The sequence below is a fragment of the Octopus bimaculoides genome, chromosome 4 (genome assembly GCF_001194135.2).
Source record: "Octopus bimaculoides isolate UCB-OBI-ISO-001 chromosome 4, ASM119413v2, whole genome shotgun sequence".
In the NCBI taxonomy this organism is placed as follows: Eukaryota; Metazoa; Mollusca; class Cephalopoda; order Octopoda; family Octopodidae; genus Octopus; species Octopus bimaculoides.
In genome coordinates, this window is record NC_068984.1 from 21,409,331 (window position 1) to 21,430,817 (window position 21,487).

The 21,487-nt window shown below is 36.6% G+C and overlaps 1 protein-coding gene across 2 annotated transcripts in view; it reads right to left on the reverse strand.

The window, feature by feature from the left end:
* Positions 1–598: 598 nt before the first annotated feature.
* Positions 599–21,487, reverse strand: part of LOC106883817 (NADP-dependent oxidoreductase domain-containing protein 1) — a 28,002-nt gene continuing 7,113 nt past the window's right edge. The window contains exons 2-6 of one of the 2 annotated variants that reach the window (XM_014934957.2): positions 15,661–15,851; positions 12,564–12,899; positions 8,121–8,313; positions 4,709–4,882; positions 599–1,931 (exon numbers count right to left, since the gene is read on the reverse strand). In XM_014934957.2, coding sequence (XP_014790443.1) covers positions 1,703–1,931; positions 4,709–4,882; positions 8,121–8,313; positions 12,564–12,899; positions 15,661–15,851 — 1,123 coding nt within the window. In that variant the 3' untranslated portion in view covers positions 599–1,702. Of the gene's footprint in view, positions 1,932–4,670; positions 4,883–8,120; positions 8,314–12,563; positions 12,900–15,660; positions 15,852–21,487 lie in introns of both variants that reach the window. The other variant, XM_014934958.2, reaches the window with a different exon arrangement.

Sequence of the window (21,487 nt, forward strand, 5' to 3'; positions counted from 1 at the left end):
TGATTTAAGGTTGGTAAACACTATCAACATCAACAACAACAACAACAACATGGTGTAAACTAATATGCTGAAAATTTTCTTTTATATCAAACAAAGGGTCAGTCTCAAAATGTTTGATTCCTCTTCCCTTCATAGCAAATGAACTCAGGAACATCACTGTATAACTTGCCATACAGTTCAACCCCCACCTCCCCCCTCAGTTTATTTGCTTTTACTTACATGTCCATCACATACCAGCAAATCTGCATTTGCTGCATTCCTCCCTTCCTTCCTTGGGCTCTCATCTCCACATGGTGTCCCTGGGGTGCAGTTGTGACACACACCCTGTTGTGGGTATTTTAAACCTGACATAGCCCATCTCTTTCCAAGTCTGATCACAGATGATTTCTTTCAGAGGGACAGGGAAAGAAGGAGAAAAAGAAGAAGCAGTAGTTGCTCTAATAGTAGTAGTAGTAGTAGTAGTAGTAGTAGAAGTGGTGGTGGTGGTGGTGGTGGTAGTTAACTGAAATCTAAATGATGGGAAATGTCACTGTTATTTATTTATTCAGAAACTAGCAGATTCCAGTGATCAACAATAACAACAACAACAACAACATGGTGATAATAGTAAGTAATGGTTTCTTTTATTTGCAATAAAGGCCTGAGATATTGGATACAGTACGAAGGTGAGATACAAAAGAAAACAATATATAAAAGTGAATTGAGTTTTACATTGAATAAAAGAGTGATTTCAGTAGTAACAATAAAATCCCCCCTCCTCCTCCTTCTCCTCCTCCTCCTCCTCCTCCTCATCATCATCATCATCATCACCATCAACATTTGTCATCTGTTTTCTATGCTGGTATGGGTTGGACAGTTCAACAAGAAATGACAAGTCAAAAGATTGCACCAAGCCCTGCTGTCTGTTTTGGCATGGTTTCTTATAGCTGGATGTCCTTCCTAATGTCAAACCACTTTATAGTTTATGTGTGGTGTCAGCAGCAGGGAAGTCACCAGGTAACTTGAAAGACAAAAGCCCTCAAAAAACGAAGTGGGGGATTATTGAGGAACAGACAAAAAAATGTCTTGCGTTAAAAAGTTAACAAGGCTGCTTCAAGCAGGAAGAGAGTGGAGGGAGTGAAAGAAGCGAGAGAGAGAGAGAAGATGCAAAGGTGTGATGGAGAGTGGTCTAGGGATTGGAGAGGGTATGCAGTAATTAATAAATAATAATGGTTTTAAGAATATAGAACAACCTCCAGAATGTTGCCAACTACCTTTATTTCCAATGTGTTTGATGCCATAAAGCTGACATTGTGTACATATATAGACACAGCTCTTTGTCTCAATTTAAACAGGATATCCCTCAATGTCTCCAGTCTCCACAACAATGGTTCCAGCACCAAAACACACAGAAAAGATAAGTGGGAGTATCTTTGATAACCCATTGGAAAAGAAATAAACAATTTGGATACCATAGTCCAATATATTTTCAAAGAAAGATAGGATGAACATGACTAGAATATTATTAACCATGGATCTATTCAATAAATGTCGACCTGGGGCTAAATTGCAAAGAGTTTGCTGTGGGCGTATGAAAAATTTGCTTCTGTACAAATGTTGTCTTTCTTTGCAAAGTAAGAGAGCATCCATGCAAGTAACCATCTTCAATTATAAAAAATTCGATTTCATCTTGAAAATCTTGTGTGCTCATTTTGTTTTGCGTTTATTGTTTCTTGTGTGCATTAGTTGTAAAATATGTGTGTGCATGCACAAATACACGGCTTAGCAGAAACATTGGTCTACAGAAAACTAGATGGGTCGAGCCATTGTGAATTATGTCTTGGCCATGACAATGCAGTACTGGTAATAAGATATGAGTCAATATAATAAGCACCAATAATATCCTGAGATTGATTCCATTGACTAAACTATTTCTCTGTGAAAACTTCTCTCTATGTCAAAGTAAAGAATCAATAATTAAGGTCATAGACAGTAAAAATGGCCAATACAATGAAACCAGACAAAATGCATTACAGTATTTAGTTTTGTTTCATTCAGTTAAGTGTTCATATCATCTAAGATTCATTACACAAACACCTAGAATCTACCATCAGTACCTATAATCTACTAACGTCAATTAAATATGCTATACTCTAACTCTATAAATTATTGGTTATAGGAGGCTCTAAAACATTGAGTTGGGGAACAGAATAGGGAAATTTTAGAATAGATGTGAAGATATATAATTTATATTTGGCAGATAGATTTTCAAGTGATGCCATTCATTAAATTTAGCATTCCTTGAGTTGGTATTACTACCTATTGTTCTGCATCAGATCTCTTTTATAATCCAATAGTCAAAATAAATTTTAAAGCAAGATATTTCTATCATTAACTACTGCTAAATTTGGCAATGTTTGCTCTTCAGAATTGTTTTTATTTCTTCCCTGTTGGAAGTGTCTGTAAGTGCTACCTATTATTTCTGACCTCAAAGCATTGATTATATTAAGTTTATATAACAAAGTAACTATCAGACAGTTTGCAAAATCCTGTGAAGAACAAAAGTACACTGATAGAACAAATATAATTTCTGTAGACTGGATAAAAACCATTTTTAGATTTAGATGACCTAAATCTTTAAATCTTTAAACTTTGAGAAAATAAATTTGTATTTTCACCAAATGTTATAAATTATCAAACATTTTAGATTCATTCAGTATATCTACTCCATAACTCTTGTCATATATAAACGTATCATCATCATCATCATCATCATCATCATCAGCTTCATCATCATTTTAAGACCACTTTTTTGTGTTTCCATAGATCAGACAGAGTTTGTTGAGTCAGGTTTCCTATGGCTGGATTCCATTCTTGTCACTGACCTTCGTCTGTTTTCAAGTAAGGTAATATTTCGTGTAGCCAGACATGTTTCCAGAGATGACTGGAAGTAAAGGACATTGCTTGCATGACAATGATACTTGTTTACAACAATCATGCCATGTCTAAGCAAGATGACAACATGCACACACACACACACACACACACACACACACACACATACATTCTTTTCTACTCTAGGCACAAGGCTCGAAATTTTGGGAGAGGAGGCTAGTCGAATAGATCGACCCCAGTACGCAACTGGTACTTAATTTATCAGCCCCGAAAGGATGAAAGGCAAAGTCGACCTCAGCAGAATTTGAACTTAGAACATAAAGACAGACATAATGCCATTAAGCATTTTGCCCAGCCTACTAACGTTTCTGTCAGCTTGCCGCCTTCGCACACACACACACACATATATATATATATACACATATGATGGGCTTCATTCAGTTTTCGTCTACCGCATCCACTCAAAACTCAAACATATCAGTGATCTTCAGTTTCTCCTTTACACAAAATGTTACCAATACATTCCATCATTTGTTTCCTCAGATACTTTAATAATTTGTATTATTTTAATCATCACCCCTCACTTTGAGCTTAGACCTTTGTCAAAATCTTCAAAGGAGACATTTGCTCAAGGTGCCACACAGTGAGGCTGAACCTCAAATCCTGTTGTTGGGAAGCAAACTTCTCAACTACACAGCCAAGCCTGCACCTATATTGCATGTCTGTAATATGTAAAAGGCACCTATGCCGGTGACACACAAAAAGGCACCTGTGCTGGCGACACACAAAAGGGCACCCATGCTGGTGTTACAAAAGACATCTAGTACACTCGGTAAAACACTTGGCATTAGGAAGGGCATCCAGCCATAGAAACCAAGCTAAAGCATATGACTGGAGCTTGGCGCAGCTCTCTAGCTTATCAGCTCCAGTCAAATCCTCTAACCCATGCCAACATGGAAAACAGATGTTAAATGATGATGCACACATGTGCTTGTGTGTGTGTGTGTGTGTGTAATGAATTTCTGTAATGTTTCTGTCAACCAAATTTATACCTGAGACTAGAACAGTAGGATCAAACTCAGACTCACATGTTTGTAAAGCAAACTTCTTGGTGTGTCAGTATGGTTCAGAAGTTTGCTTCCTAACCACATGATTTCTGGTTCAGTCCCAATGTATGGCACCTTGAGCAAGTATCTTCTACTATAACCCCAGGCTTGTGAGTGGATTTGGTAGGTGGAAACTAAAAGAATCCCATTATACATTTGTGTGTGTTTGTGTGAGTTTGCATTTTCCTTGTTTTTACTGGTTTGTTAATAATGACTTCTTGATGGTATCATATGATTGAAGTCCACCACAAAAACATATCCAGGTTATTTGATATGTCTTGACATGTCTGATTTTGTAAAAAAAAAAAAAAGAAAGGACTCATGAACATGGGATCAGTTGTTTCCTGCTCTCTACATAAAACATGTCCAAGGTGTTTGATATTTGATAGACTACGAGATGATTACCCAACTTGGAAACAAGAAGGGTTTGACATCAGGAAGGGTTTCTGACTGTAGAGCCTCTGCTGCAGTGTACTTACATGTAACCCATGCAAACATGGAAAAGTAGGCATTAAAGAAGATGATGTTTATGATGGATGATGGAAGATGCTGGTTTTATATTGTCTGAAGATTGTCAGATATGGAAATGGTTGTCATGATATGTTAACCTATACATCAAAAATACCACGATGTATGTATGTATGTGTGTGTGTGTCTGTGTGTGTGCATGCGTGCATGTAAAGTTCGTACCATTTTCAAGCTGTTATCTTAATTCTTATGATGCTTACTCAATCGTCAAACTTCTCTTGATGTCATGCCACTCAGCTCCCTTTTTACAAGTAGGTACATAACAATATTGCATAAATGCCTTAACGAATCCCATTTGAAGATTACTGCTTTTCTTCACTTTCCTAAGCAGGGTAGCTACATTATTTTGCGTTTTAAAGATGCTGACAATATAACTGCAAAAAGAAAATAAATGAATGAATGTATTTAGGTTACTCAAAATGATTTGCTTAAAGTTTATGGCAGTAATCTAAAGGCTTCATGAACTAATCAAAAGTAGAAGAAACACTTTATAGAATGCCATGATTCAATGTTGATCAGTATTGTTATGGACATCCTTCGATAATTGAAGAAAGCTATGGGTTAGTGAAAATATAAACTGGAGCAGATGCAAAGTTCACAATTAGAAACATTGCATCTGAGTTGAACATAAGCAAAAGTTCTGGTCAACAAATACTCCACGGCCATCTGAAGATGAATAATATCAGCAGGAGATGGATTTCCTCTCTTTTTGATAATTATAATATTTCATCCATGAATAAAAGTAGTGTTGGGCAACATATTAGCATTTTTCAAATTGTGATCTTCAAAAATATTTCTCAATAACTGTTGCCAGTGATGAGATATGGTTCTGCAGATACAATAAGGTAAACATATTCAGGCAAGTGATAATTTTACCCCTTTGAAGCCAACCCCACTGAGACTACTCCTAGTTCTATGATATAAACTTCCTGTTTTAAAGTGATTTGGATTAGAACCTCCCCTCAAAATTTTTATGTTCCGTATTTGATGGTATATAAGACATATTTTTTGCAAAAAAAAAAAACAGTCTCAAAAAATCACCCCAACTTTTCCTCCATGCGAAGTTGGGCCTACATTACATGCTTTATTGCACTAAAAACTTATTCCTGGATATGTCCTACAGAAATGAGGATCTGTCTAATATGCTCATGAGTCTTTTATGCCATCAGATATGGTAATTTATGTTCCAAGCTCCAGCTTAATATTTCTTTCAACTATATTTCTTGAGTGCAAATCCTAACTCAACCTCTTTTAGTCGACTCCTATGACACAGAGAGGGAATGTTCAGTTTCTTCTTTGATATGCCATCCTCACACAACAACACACAAGCTTAATGATGGCAGTTATTTCACTAAATTCTTCATTCTTTTAAAATTTAATACAAACAAAGGCATTGTATTCCATCAGAAATATAGCAATGAAAGGGTTCTGTATTCCATCAAACCATTAACAACATATTCAGTTTGAACCAAGGTAATAGCAAGTATTTTTTACAATCCCAAAGGATGTTATTCCTATTGAATATCTCAATGAAAGTGAAACTATGAAAGGTCAACATTAAGTGACAGCAATTAATATGCTAAGAATTAGAATTCAACAAATAACGGGCAAAATTAACAAGTGGAATTTTGTTTCATCATAACAATGCACCAGCAATAGCAGTTTTATTTGCGCTAAACTGATTTGTCAAAATCATTTCACAATTCTTCCCCAACTAACCTTATAGGTTTAACTTTAAAAATATGGTTTGGATCTCCTCTCTAAGCTCAAAAGAAGTTTAAAGGGACATCATTAGATAATCATTACAAAAGTTGAAGAAGCATTTGAAAATGCCATTGCAATAGAAAAACAGTAAGACTTTTTCACATCTGCTTTTCATAAAAATTGTAAATGGATGGAGAAATGCAAAAACTTTGCCTTTCATCTTTTCAGTGTTGTTCAAATAAAAGTACCAGCCTAGTACCAGGGCTGATGGCATTGACTAATTCCCTACTTTCAAAATGGTCAGCATTGTGCCTAAATCAGAAACAATTATTATTATTATTATCATTATTATTATTATTATTATTATTATTATTATTATTATGTGATTATAACTCACAGCTTATTTTGCTGGGTATGATGGAAAGTGTCAGCTGTCCACAGCCATCAGACTAAGGTGACACTTGTTTACTGGTCATGCTTCAAGAACCCTGCGAAGAATTCTTGCAGTTCCCAGCAATGCTGACTTTTGTAGGTGTTCTACCTTCACACTTGCACCAATCTTTTTCAGCCATGTTGGTAGCTGAGTGCTGATAATTCCAAGTGACCCAATTACTATTGGTATCACATCTACTCTCTTCATTGACCACAACCTTCATATTTCCCACTTTAAATCGTCATAGTTGTTTACTTTTTCTTCTTCTTCTTTCACATTGATCCTGTTGTCACCAGGGGCATGCTATGTCGATAATCATACATGTTCTTTCTTATTTATTCACCACAACGTTTGGTTTCTTATGTCTGGTCAGGTGATTGCACTGGATCACTACATCCCACAGGATTTTGCAGTTCATCATTATTATTATTATTATTATTATGATTATTATTAATTTCTCTTTATCACAGGTTTTGTTGGAGCTCCTGGAGTCTTGCATGCATAGCTGGCTTACTACCTGTAGCCTATGGTACCATGCTATTCGTTCTTTTCTGCTATCTAATACTTTCCTGGTTATTCTGGTTGTGCCAAGGAGGCAAACCTTTTGTAACAGTTCTACTGGGCACTCTATTCCAATTTCCTTTATATTCGTCTTGATGCCTTCCGATACTGTTCCCAAGGACCCAACAATAATTGGCACTATTTTCACCTTCTTCATTTTCCATAGCTGCGCTATTTCATACTTAAGAAAGTTGTACCTATCTGTCTTTTCGTCTTCCTTCTTGGCTATTCGTCGGTCAAAGGGTCATGCAACATCAACTACATAGCACCACTAGGCCTTGTCTGTTATGCTCTAACACCTGATCTGTTTGGATTGGGAACTCCCAGAGGATTTTGCTAGTCTCTGACTCTGCCACTCTCTGCGGTTTGTGCTCATACCATGTCTTGCCTCTCTCTAGCCACCACTTTTCACACAGTTTCCAATGTAGCACTTTCGCATTATTATCATTATTATTATTATTATTATTATTATTATTATTATTATTATTATTATTGTTATTGTTATTGAGGCAGTGAGCTGACAGAATCATTTGCATGCCAGACAAAATCCTTAGTGACATTTTTTCCAGCTTGATGTTCTGAGTTCAAATTCCACTAAGGTCAACTTTGCCTTTCATCTTTGCTGGGTCGATAAAATAAGTGCCATTTGAGCACTGGGGTTTGCCTTTCATCCTTCTGAGGTTGCTAAAATAAGTACCAGTTGAACACTGGGGTTGACATAATTAGCTACCCCCTACCCCCACCCCACCCCTACCGCCCAATTTAGTCCTTGTTAGACGTTTTACTCTTCACAGCAACTCAAACACATCAACAATCTACAATTTCTCTTTTAAATGAAGTTTTGTTAATACAAACCTCCATCTGTCTCCCCAGATACCTTAGAAATCTGTTTTATCTTGATCCTCATATCTCACCTTGAGCTTAGATTTCTGCCAAAATCTTCAATCCAAAACCTTTCATCCTCATCCAATGGTAGTGCACTAAAAATTACTAACTGGACCAATGACAACATTTCCTCAGGTTTTTGAGCAGATATTGCACAGGATAGATTTATTGCAGCACATGTAATAATTGCTGGCAGCCTATTAACATCTTCTATTATTGAATCTGAAATTACATTTGGAAAAATAATTATTAGTAATGAAAGCAATATTTTTACCAAAAGACAATCTTTATATCTAACTTGTCATGAATGTGATCTCTTTATTTGGCACTATGGCCATAACACGGAGGGCACAGCACAAAGACAGACAGAACATCACAGTGGGGACAAAAAACATAAAACGAATGAAAAATGGTAAAGTGTACAATGAAATCAATGGTGATGAAATGGCTGCATGCACCCCACTCACATGCAGTACTATTTGAACATTCTTACTTTACGTTTATAATCTTTTTCAATGTTTTTTCCTATTAGCATCATTTTGTTTTACTCTTTTTACCCTTTTTTTCCTCCTTTTTTTAAACCACAATTTACTCTCTTTTTTAATACCTCATATATGGCTCTATTTCTCAATGGTTACTATGTTGGTATTTAGTATTCACTCTTTTATTTGTGCCAGTTTGTTGCCATACTGGGGCACCACCTTAAAGGGATAAATCGATCAAATTCACCCTAGTATTATTTTTGTGACTGGTACCAGATGTAAAAATAAAGGTAGGTTGGTAGGTAGGTAGGTAGGTTGGTAGGTAGGTAGGTAGGTAGGTAAGTAGGTATGTAGGTAGGTAAATAGGTAGGTAGGTAGGTAGGTAGGTAGGTCATTATTCAGTTTTAATTTTAGATATTTTGCTAATAGAGAAAGAGCTGGTTTCTAACTCAGATCCAAGGCTCCTTCATTGGAATTTCAACATCAACAGGATATTTTTGTATGTATGCATGTATGTATGTATGTGTGTATGAATGTATGTATGTGTGTGTTATTTCTTTACTACCCATAAGGGGCTACACACAGAGGGGACAAACAAGGACAGACAAACGGATTAAGTTCATTATATTGACCCCAGTGCATAACTGGTACTTATTTAATCGACTCCGAAAGGATGAAAGGCAAAGTTGACCTCGGCGGAATTTGAACTCAGAACATAGCGGCAAACGAAATACCACTAAGCATTTCGCCTGGCGTGCTAACGTTTCTGCCAGCTCGCCGCCTATATGTATGTGTGTGTGTGTGCATGTATGTATGTTTGTTGTATGTATGTATGTATGTATATGTGCAGATTTGTTTATTTTGTTTTATGCATGTATTCTCATGTATATAGTTGCGTGTCTAGACATGCTCATATATATATATATAAATGATAAACTTCTGGAAAGCTTTATAGATTTTTACAGTTCCAGTGATGGCTTGGATCAGTAGTTTTCAAATCAGCTCTCTCCTTTCTGATTTTGAGAAGCTTAATTTCTCAAGATTGGTATTTAGTTAGTGTATTACATATATATCCCAGTGCCCCAATAATTACAGGTATAAACCTGAACTTGTAATCTGGATAGAGTAACTGTAGATTCCTCAATAGTTCAGCATAGGTATTTTCCTTTTTGCTGATCTTTAGCTTTATGTTAACATCTGCTGGGCAGCTAATTTCCACAATTGTGCACGGTTTCTCTTCTCTATCCCAAATCCTTATATCAGATCTATTGTACTTTCATCTTATTGAGGTTTTCACTGGGATATTCCACCAGTACTCCTTTTTATTATGAGTGAATATAGCTTCTACCATACTGCAAGTTCTTATATTTTTAGTTTCAGGGTTATCCTTCCAACGGATCTCATTATACAGTGTCCTATCTACAATATGACTCATTGGTAGATAATATTGTTTGTTTGTTTGTTTATTTGCATTTATGTATGTATGTAATGTATGTATGTATGTAATGTATGTATGTATGTATGTATGTATGTATGTATGTATCTCTCTCTCTCTCTCTCTCTCTCTCTCACTCACTCTCTCTCCTGTATTTAATCATTTAAATTCTTCCTCTGAAGAAGGGGCTGATTTCTAACAAAGATACCAAGCTCCATCATTGGAGTGAAGATAATTTAAACAATGTCATAATTTAAACTTAAGGAAAGTCTTGCATATTTATACTGTTTCACTTACAGATTGTATTTGTAATGTGTGAGTTGGTTCATTTCCTTCTCTGAAAGCCCTAGTTTATCCAGACTGCCATTTGGGACATTTACTCACAAAATCAAATGCACCAAGTATTATTGGTATAAATATGAATTTATAATCTGGATATAGAAGCTAGAGGTTTTGAAGCAGCTGTCCATAGTTATCCTCTTTCTCTTAGATTTTCAAAGAGATATTCACAACAACAGGACAGCCAACCTCTATGACCGTACATACTTATTACTGTCTACCCCAGACAACAATATCTGGCCTGTTCTGCTTACACTTGACAGCTGTTTTGATGGGAATGTTCCACCAGCATTCCTTGTGTTGATGTTTGTGTATGTATTCAGTAACAGGGGGATTCTATGTATGTATGTATGTATGTATGTATGTATGTATGTATGTATGTATGTATTTATGTATGTATGTATGTTTGTATGTATGTATAGCTGAAGAATGGACAAAAATTCCTTTGGAAACAATTCAAACTTTGTACAAGTCCATACCTCATAGAATTCATGCTGTAACTACTGCCAAAGGCGGTCCTACCCCATATTAAAATTAATTTTTTTTGAAATTTTAAGGTGTTTCCATTATTTTGTCCAACCCCTGTATGTATTAAGGGTACTGAAAAGCAATGCCATATTTTCAAGCGAATAGTCTTATGTCATACCACAAATTGTTTGCAAGCCAATAAAATGTGACCTTGCATTCAACCAATCAGCACAGATTTAATGACAAAACATTAGAATGGACATGTGTTGTGTATGTATATGCATTATACAATAGCCCATGGAAGGGAAGAACTTCAGTAAGTTGCATATTTGGCATTGCATGTTTTCTGAATTTTATCACAGCAACAATGCAATACATATTAGGGTAAACATATGTACTGTATATTTTGATGGTGTGTCTGGAAATGTAAAAGGTGGTTTAAGAAATTCAAAAATGGTGAATTCGATCTTTTGGACAAGTATAGATTAAAAATACCAAATGTTCTCACTAATGACACAGTGCAAACTGCAACTGAGGAGGATCCATGTCAAAGTATTGGGGACTTAAAATATTTTGGCCCACTGTTCAAGAGTATCTCAATCACACTGAGAGAAAGTGTGTCAAGAAATGGAGAACCTCATGATAATGCAAGGTTACATTTCAACAAAGATAACTCAAGCCAAAATAAATTTATTAGGCTGGGAAGTTTTCCCTCACCTTCCCTACCCACCAAATCTAGCATCCCCCCCACCAGCTTACTCATATTACCCTTGTTGTATTCAACCAGCACCTCTCAGTCCCTGACTCACCACTATACCTAGTCTTTCCTCTCCAGAACACCATCCGTCTAGAATATTCTCCCAGCTCATGTCTCTCCAGCAGCTGTTGACCGGCAACAGTTTAAACCAATGGTTCTCAACTGGGGTCCACATGACCCTTGGGGGGGGGGGGGCTTTTGTTGTTAAAATTTATCTGTAATAAATTGATTATACTTCAACAATATATCAAATGGTTGAGACCCACTGGTTTAAGCATTACATGAACTGCATCAAGTTCACTGGTCTGAGGAGGTTTTGCAAAGGTTATGGACACTTCCCCTTCCTCTAGATCAGCAATTAAAAGAGAAGAAAGCCGTCAATGGGTAAGGGGTAATGGAGATGACGTGTAGAGCCAAAGGATGTAAGGAAGTTCAAATATTTTTGGTATAGGTGGCTGGAGGAAAGGCAAAATAGAATTAAGATGTTCAAATGTGCTGAGAGAATTGTAATTGTAGGAGATGTGATAGGGAAGGTACAAATCAATGATAGGGCGAGCTGTTATAAATTATTGGTAAATGAAGGTTTGTCTGTTTGGTGGAGGACTTTATACAGTAGGTTGGTGGATGCTCTGAGATTGTAGATTGATGAATATCATGAAACAGCTATATTGATTAATAGATTATTTGGTGTATTGAACATTAATTTAAAATGTCAGCAAGATTGGTTCATAATCTCTGAAACCTTTTAATTAATAAAACCTCTGAATTAGTGAGAATACTTCTACTTGGCTACTAAATCTGCTAAAAATAGCAGTTAAAGCTTCCTCAGATTATAACTTATCATCTTAAAAAAAAGGAAATATGCATTAGATAATTACAGTTGGAATACATTTGATTATAGATCTTCTCAAGGAGAGCTGACCAAGGGCTGAATAGTATCAAAACAATAACAATAACTAAAATCAAAAGTACTATAAAATATAGACTTTACCTGAGCCCCTGAATGGCAGAAACATTTTTAGTAGATCCTCGTCACTTAGAATATCCGGAATCTTCATTTGTTCCCACTTTATGCTGGCTGTGGTCTCTTCACTAATATAAACATCCAAGTTGTAAACATTGTCAGTTCTAAGCATTGTAGCCAGCTTCTGGAGGTCCTGACCTGCTAAAATGCTGTAGACAATGCATTTTCTTGATAAGTGGTCCCTAATTTCTTTTGACAGCAAGGTAAGTTGTGATGGCGGGATGGCAAGTAACAAAACCTCTGCAAATCTACACACTTCGAAATTATCATCAGTGCAGGAAATTCCTTCTATCGTAAATTCATCTGCAAAATACATGGAAAAAATTAATTAGTCACAAACATGAACATCCTTGCTTAATTAATGCTGGGATAATTATTGTAATACAAAAATAGGTGCTGCTGTGGTTTGTATCCTAATTCTCGCAATTATTCTTCTATGACATTATTAATACTTTGAAGGGTTTAGTTGGACAAATTAATGTTATTACTTATCTTAAAATTGGTACTTATACCTACCAGTTTCTTTTGCTGAATTGCCAAGTTATGGGGATGTAAACAAACCAACATTGATTGTCAAGTAGAGGCGGGAAACAAACACAAACATACATATGCACATATATATATATATATATATATATATATATATAGTACAACTACAATTTCCTTTTGATTTTACTTTTGATTTTACTTTTGATGAACTTGACTCAATAGGTGTCCTCAAGCACAGCATGTCACCCTACAGTTCAAGGTACTTTTGAGTGGGCTGGTTTTGCGACACTGGTGTAGGTTACAGCTGTGAACTCACTTTATTTGCCGGGTCTTCTCAGTCACAGCACATCTCCAGAGATCTCGGTGTTTCGTCATTGCCTCTATGAGGCCCAGCATTTCAAGGTCATACTTCACCACCTCATTCCATGTCTTTCTAGGTCTCCCTCTACCCTGGATTCTTTCAACTGTTTGAGAGTAGTACTCCTTCACACAGCTCTCCTCATCCATCTGTAGTACATGACCATGCCAATGCAAACGTCTCTCTTGAACACCACATCCGATGCTTTCTCTCAGGGTGCTTACACTCTGTCATGCATGTACACTGACATTACACATCCAGTGGATCATGCTAGCTTCATTTCTTTCAAGCCTACGCATGTCTTCAGCAGTCATGGCCCATGTTTCACCGCCGTGAAGCATGGCAGTTCGCACACATGCATTGTACAATCTACCTTTCACTCTGAGTGAGAAGCCCTTTGTCACCAGTAGGGGTAGAAGCTTTCTGAACTTTACCCAGGCTATTCTTATTCTTATTCTCAGAGCATCCACCCCCACTACAGACTTGGTCACCTAGGTAGCAGAAGCTATCAACTACTTCTAGTTTCTCACCCTGGCATGTGATGGAATCTGTTTTCTGAGAATCTGTGGTGTTTATTGCCCCTGTGCATCTGCCACACATGAAAGTTATCTTCCCAGTTAATCTTCCTGTGATGTTGCTGCACTTCTTATGTGTCCATAGCTTACACTGGGTACATCTTATGGAGTTTCTACCTACACCTTTTCTACAGATCGAGCAGGGGTGTGTGATGTGTTCACCTTCCTAGTTACTAGAACTTTGGTCTTTGCAACATTGACTCTAAGGCCTTTCAATTCTAAACATTGCTTCTACAACTGAAATTTCTTCTCTAGTTCTGGTAGTGATTCTGCTATGAGGGCATAGAGGAGCTCCCAGGAGCAACCTGTCTTGAATTCCTCTGATATTACCTGCAGGACTATAATGAATAAAAGGGACTGAGGGCTGATCCTCGGTAGACCCCTACTTTATCCAGAATTCTTCACTATACTCATTGCCAACCCTAACCTTACTAACGGCATCTCTGCATAGGGCCTGTATAGTCTCTATTAACCATTCATCAATCCCCAGTTTCTGCATTGCCCACCAAATAAGGGATTGGGGGACCCTGTCAAAGGCTTTCTCCAAGGCCACAAAAGCCAAGTATAGGGGTTTATCTTTGGCTAGGTATTTCTTCTGCAGTTGCTGTACCAGGAATATAGCATCAGTGGTGCTTATATTGGGCACAAAACCGAACTGCATCTCATCTAAGCAGACTCTCTCCCTAATTAGTTGGGCTATGACCCTCTCCCTGACTTTCATCACTTGATCCAGCAGGTTGATACCCCTGTAGTTATTTCTATCTAAAGCATCACCTTTACCTTTGTAGCAGTTAACTATGGTGCTGCTATGCCAGTCATTGGGTATGACTCCATCATGAACTACCTGGTTTACAATACAGGTGACTAGGCCATAGCCCACATCACCAGATGTCTTAAGCATCTCAACAGTGATTCCTGATGGGCCGGGGTCTTTTCCTGGCTTCATACCCTTAATTGCTTTATCTACCAGGGTGCTGTCTATTTGGATAGCTGGTCCCTCTACTGGGTCAACATTTGGCAGGCTCTCCTCCTCCCATTCATTCACCATGTTCAGCAGTCTTTCATAATGGCTTCTCCAAGCCTCTTTCTTTTCCAAATCACTAAAAACAAGTGAAAAATGGTTGTGGAGCACTGGCCTGGACATGTGACTTATTTTACCTTAAAACCATTTTAAATGTTTCCAGTCTCAGCAACAACACAAAAGGTGCCTTCAGATTTTCTTCCTAATATCTGGGATTTAAATAATTCAATTTTTTAAACTACTAGTTTCATACTTTGGGTTTATAATGTTGACAATATACTTCAACTAGACCAACTTCCTGCTGTCTTTCAGCTACCCAACATTGCTCTCCAATGCTGGCTTTGAACTCAGGTCTTTCTTCTCTCACAGAGAGTTTTAATATTTTTAACCACTAAGAACTCTAAAATTATCCAGCAAAAATAAAGATTCCAACTTCAAACCTATTTTAAAGAACCACAAGAATTAAGTACCTGAAGATATTCTAGAATTGATTCAAGAGTAATGTAGTGACAAACACGAATATATCACAAATGGGGTTAACAATCTTTTAATTTTAAATCCCAGTAATTAATCACAGATATCAAAACAGTTAAGCTTCTTGAAAAAAATAGTCCTACATACCAAGCTGTTCTGGAGTTCTTGTTGAAATGAGCAAATTATGAGGCTTTATATTATTCTGATATAATAGACATCGGACGATTTGTTGTCCAATAACGCCACAGCCAATCATACCAATACGAACACCAGGTATTTTTTTGTTAGGTATTTTGAAACTTGCATCTTTACATAATTCTTTTGAAATTACAGCTTTCCTGGATTAACAGAGAAGAGCAGATAACATGTAAATAAAGAGATAAGAGTGCACACACACACACACACAGAACATATAAGCAAACAGGAACATAACTCCCCCCACACACACACATATGTATCCGAACATGGCCGATGCCGAGTCAAGTACATCGATATCAGCAATATCAAAATCAAATCAAATGGAAATTTCAGTTGCAAGCCCCGTGCCGGTAGCATGTAAAAAGTACCATCCAAATGTAGCCAATGCCAGTGCCGCCTTGACTGGCTTCCGTGCCAGTGGCACGTAAAACGCACCATCTAAACATGGTCAATGCCAGCTCCTCCGGCCCCTTGTGCTGGTGGCACGTAAAAAGCACCCACTACACACTCGAAGTGGTTGGTGTTAGGAAGGGCATCCAGCTGTAGAAACACTGCCAGATCAGATTGGGGCCTGGTGCAGCCTCCTGGCTTCCCAGACCTCAGTCGAACTGTCCAACCCATGCCAGCATGGAAAACGGACGTTAAACGATGATGATGATGATGATGATGATATATATGTACACAATGAATATGCTATGATATGAGAAATGTAATGTCAGTTTGCAGTTTGTGCTATGTGTATAACTTTATGCTATTTCTATTCATTGTAGCTTTTTTTTTGCTTGGTATAAACATAGTACAATATCATTTAGACATCTGCATATATTTTGCAAAATAATCTTTAACTTTTCAAATTTTAGCATTTCATAGTCTCAGTATCCACATTACTATGACACTTAGTTGAGTGTGTGCGTGTGTGTACATGTGAGTGTAGTGTGTGCATGCAGATAGATGGTGGTGGCAGTGGTGGTGGTGGTGGTGGTGGTGGTGGTGGTGGTGAATCTTCTGATCAAAGGAAGAAAACTATATTTCCATCTATTTTTACAAATTGTTGATGCTATCAGTTAGTTGCAACTCTTGGCAGTTCTGCTATTTTTCAGTGATGGAGCAGAATTAGAATTCTAAATGCACAAACCCAGAACAAATACTACAAGGCATTACATCCAATGCTCTCACAATTCTGACAATCCACTGCCCTAGCCTGCTAATTTTTCTTATCAATCCTGAAAGGAAAGAAGACAAAGGTGATCTTGGCAGGATTTGAACTTAGAACACCAAGTTGAAACAAATACTGTGAAGCTTTCTATCCAGCACTCTAGCAACTCTGAAAATCTGCTATCTTTAAGCCTAACATGCGCATATTAAAGGTGGTGCTCCAGCATAGCCACAGACAAATAACTGAAACAAGTAAAAGAATAAAAGAATATATACTTCTACCAGTTTAATCAACCTTATACACAAATACACACACATACACATATGCATATCTACCAATCAACTACCTTCTACACAGACACATACATTTACCCATTTGCTACTCTTTACTCAGATACACACACACTCTCTCTCTCTCTCTCTCTCTCTCTCTCTCTCTCCCTCTCACACACAAACACATACACGTACACAAAGACACAAACATACACATACAAACACATGTATGTATCAACCTATTTGCTACCTTATACACAGATGCACACATGTCTGTACCTTTTAATTTATTGCCTCATACACACCTGTATACAGGTACATGTATGTGTGTCACAATTCGAATCTTCAGAAGTTATTTCTCCAGGTAATTTAGTGTTTGACTATAGCTGTTGAAATGTTTTGAATTATGCATCCACACATTTCTGCCACTGGATAGACAGAAAGTTTTCAGGAAGAATGTATTTTTCCAGATATTTTTTTGTTCCTTACATGTTATGTTTCATTAATATCTCATATCCACTTTGGATTCAGAAGGAGGACAGAGATAATATTAATATGTCATTCAATAACTTTGTCAATAATTGCAGAAACTTCCTCTAACCTAGCATAAACACATATTGTTCTGATGCAGCCATTCATTTCAATGAAGAAAACTAAAACAAGAGATTATCTGTTAATATAGGCATGAGAATAAACATTCTCTTTTTCTTAAATTAAGCATATAATATATTAGCTGCGGTAGCAAATACTGGAAGTCTCTTGCAATATAATGGTGGAATACTGAGCTGTTCAAGAAATATCAAGAAATCAGGAAAAGGACATGCTGGTTGGTATAGTCTATCATATAAAACTGATGTCAAAGCAAAGCTGCAAAACATTTTCCATCTAATATTTCTTGAATAGCGCCAAACAGACTGGCTGTACAACAAGAACAATTTGAAGATGAATTACAACAACATGCAGAATGTATTATGTGTTACTAAGAGTTACAATGACAAAAATACTTCAATCAAATCAAGAGGAAAATTAGCTAGTACGGAATTGTCCCAATATAGAGTTTGCCTTTTAAATGGAAATATCTAGAAGATAAAATTTAAAAACAAACAAAAACACGGTTTTCCTTGCTGACATCCCTATTAACAGTGACTCAACTATCTACATAAAACTCATAGGGTACTCATTCTTTTCTACTCTAGGCACAAGGCCCAAAATTTGGGGGGAGGCGGGGGCCAGTCGATAAGATTGACCCCAGTATGCAACTGGTACTTAATTTATCGACCCCCCCCCCCCCGAGAGGATGAAAGGCAAAGTCGACCTTGGCAGAGTTGGAGCTCAGAGTATGAAGACAGACGAAATACTGCTAAGCATTTTGCCCGGCATGTTAACATTTCTGCCAACTCACCGCCTTTCATAGAGTACTCATTAAGAATGGTTTAGATTGGCAAAACCATTCAGCCTTCCACTGGATATTACAATCATTTTTGAGCAGGTGTCTTCTCTGAGTGTCTTAACACGCTTGATTGAATTCTACTTGCTTGGAATCTTTAGCTCAGCATCAAAATGTAACCTTCTTGTCTTTTCTATAAGTATTTCCTTGATCAATTCTCTGATTAACTTTGTGGTCTAGTACCCTCTGTCCAAACCTTTAAACATGCCACTACTTCTTTTCCCAGGTGCATTGTTTCTGAGTTTTCTGTTAGTCATAAGTCTTTTGTTAGAATGACATTTTTTCTCAAACTGCTGCTCTCTGGCATTCATTACCATTGTCTTGTTTTGCTTTGTTCTATGATATTCAGTCCTTAAAACTTTCTCTCAATCAACATCTTTTGAATTTATAGGCTTCTTCTTTTCCTTTTCTGTAGTCCCTTACACTACTGTGACCTTAAATCTTGTTTGAGACAAAATCATATAAAAAGAAACAAACAAATGATTCCTTCACTGATACTTTTAGAATACATCAGTACTTTTGAAATTTATTTAGAGACAAAATGAGGGATCGTTAAGCTTACATGGGAAATACTGGACAACATTTAGGGAGGGACCTATGTTACTTTGACATCCATCTTAGAAGGAAATTTCTCATTTGCTTTTCAATACCAACCATACTTGAAACACATTAACTTGTTTCCACAAACTAACACATGTCCAAATTCTTTTGTGAACTTCTAAGACTGACCCTCTTAATACTTAACCAGTACTTCTAAATCTTTCAAGTTAACAGTAGTTTCTTCTCAATCTGCTGATGAGTACACTCGATCAGAATGCTAACCAAAAGAAAACCTTAGATCTGCATGTATAATCTTGCTTACCTTTAATATGGTAAATATACATTAAATCCTCCTTACATCTAACATAAGCTTTAGCAAAACAAAATAGACAAGAACCACACACACACACACACATATATACATGTATGTTACAAAACCTCCCTATGAATTAACTAGGAATGTTTTTACAATCTCTGTTCACCCACAGGGAAGATTTATAATATTCAAATTTAATTCTTCTGATTTGCACTGTGTTGCTCGTATGCACAAACACATACATTTGCATGTGTGTATGTGTATATATAAATATATGTATGTATGTGTGTATATATATATATATATATATATATATATATATATGTGTGTGTGTGTGTGTGTGTGTGTATGTGTGTGTGTGTGTGTATGTGTGTGCGTGAGAGGGAGAGAGAGAGAGAGAAAGAGGGACATATCTACTATATATGTGGAAAATTGGTGTTTGTTTGTTTGTGGCCTTGTTAGCTAACTTCTCCTACATCGTTTTATTGATTTTGATGAAAATTGACACGTGAGTAGAACTCATGTCTGGAAACCTCGTGATGTATTTAGATTGTTGAAAAAATCGATAATACGGCCCCTGAAAGGGATCTTTGTATCTACCTCATATAACTATTTTTTATAAACATCCAAGAGAAATAACTCTTAGCATATACACAGTATTTTTTTAAACACTCAAGGGAAATAACCCATAGCACCTCCACTTACAGTTGTTAGTTTTTAGTGAAGCAATCAATATTTGATTCTCATGATCAGTGCACCTAATTCTGCATTTCACTACTCACAGTTTTCAACTGCTAAACCTTATTATTGTACTTTCTTGATGCATGTACACTTTCAATGCCCATAACTCTGATAACACTGCATTTTTCCAGTTAAACCTCGTGACATACTTAGATTGTTGACAAAAATCGATAAAAGGGCCCCTCCAATGGATCCTTCAATCTACTACATATTACTAATATTTTATTTAAACAACCTAAGGGAAATAACCAATACCACCTGCAGTTTTTAGTGAAGCGATCAATATTTGATTCTCATGATCAGCTGACCTAATTCTGCATTTCACTACTCAGTTTTGAACTGCTAAACATTATTATTGCTCTTCCTTGATTTGAATCTTAAACCTTAAAGACTTCATTCATACATTTCTATACATACATACTTTTTTGAATGCCCATTACTCCGATAATTCTGCATTTTTACAGTTACACTTTTTCCATGACAGTAGATAAATTTTTTATTCCACAACATATTTGTAGTGGCTTCATGCAGGCATAGTGTGGATTCGATCCTTGATTGCCAAATTTCACTTAACACTTCAACAGTGCTTTACTCACGGTACAACAATAGTTTTTCTGTGAATGGCAGCAGTTATACATTTCCCAGATGCCTTCGCTAAGCACAATAATGTCTTTGCCACTTGACCCTTCTAGCCTCTTCCAGGCCACCAGGGACTGGAATGGAGATAACAGACCTCCAACAAAATCATTTGTTCTCAACAATATGTCTATCCTGGCTGCTTTTTGATAGTTATAAAAACAAGAACTCCGTAAGCTAAATGCAGTTACTGAGAGACACCATCAGTGAGTATAAACATTATTATTGCACTTTCTTCATTTCATTCTTAAACATTAATCACTTCATTCATAAATTAATGTAGATATCAACTACATTTATATATTACCTTTAATAAATTAGCCTTCATAAAGTTCACCTTTAAAATGCCACGATGAGTCAGAGTACTTTCTTGTCAACCTCCAAAAACCTTTCTCGCCAACCTCCGACAATCTCTCCCTCCTCCAGCTGACAGTTTTTTGTACTTTTTCATGGTGGAAAATACACCTTTTGCAGCAGTTATAACGAAATTGCTTTCTTATATCAGAGTTATAAGGCGTTTCAATAGAACATCTTTACTCCCGGGAATTACTGAGTACACCAGCTAGTATATATATATATATATATATGTTTGTAGAGAGAAAGAGAGGCAGATACATACATACATACATACATACATACATATACATACATACATATATATATATATA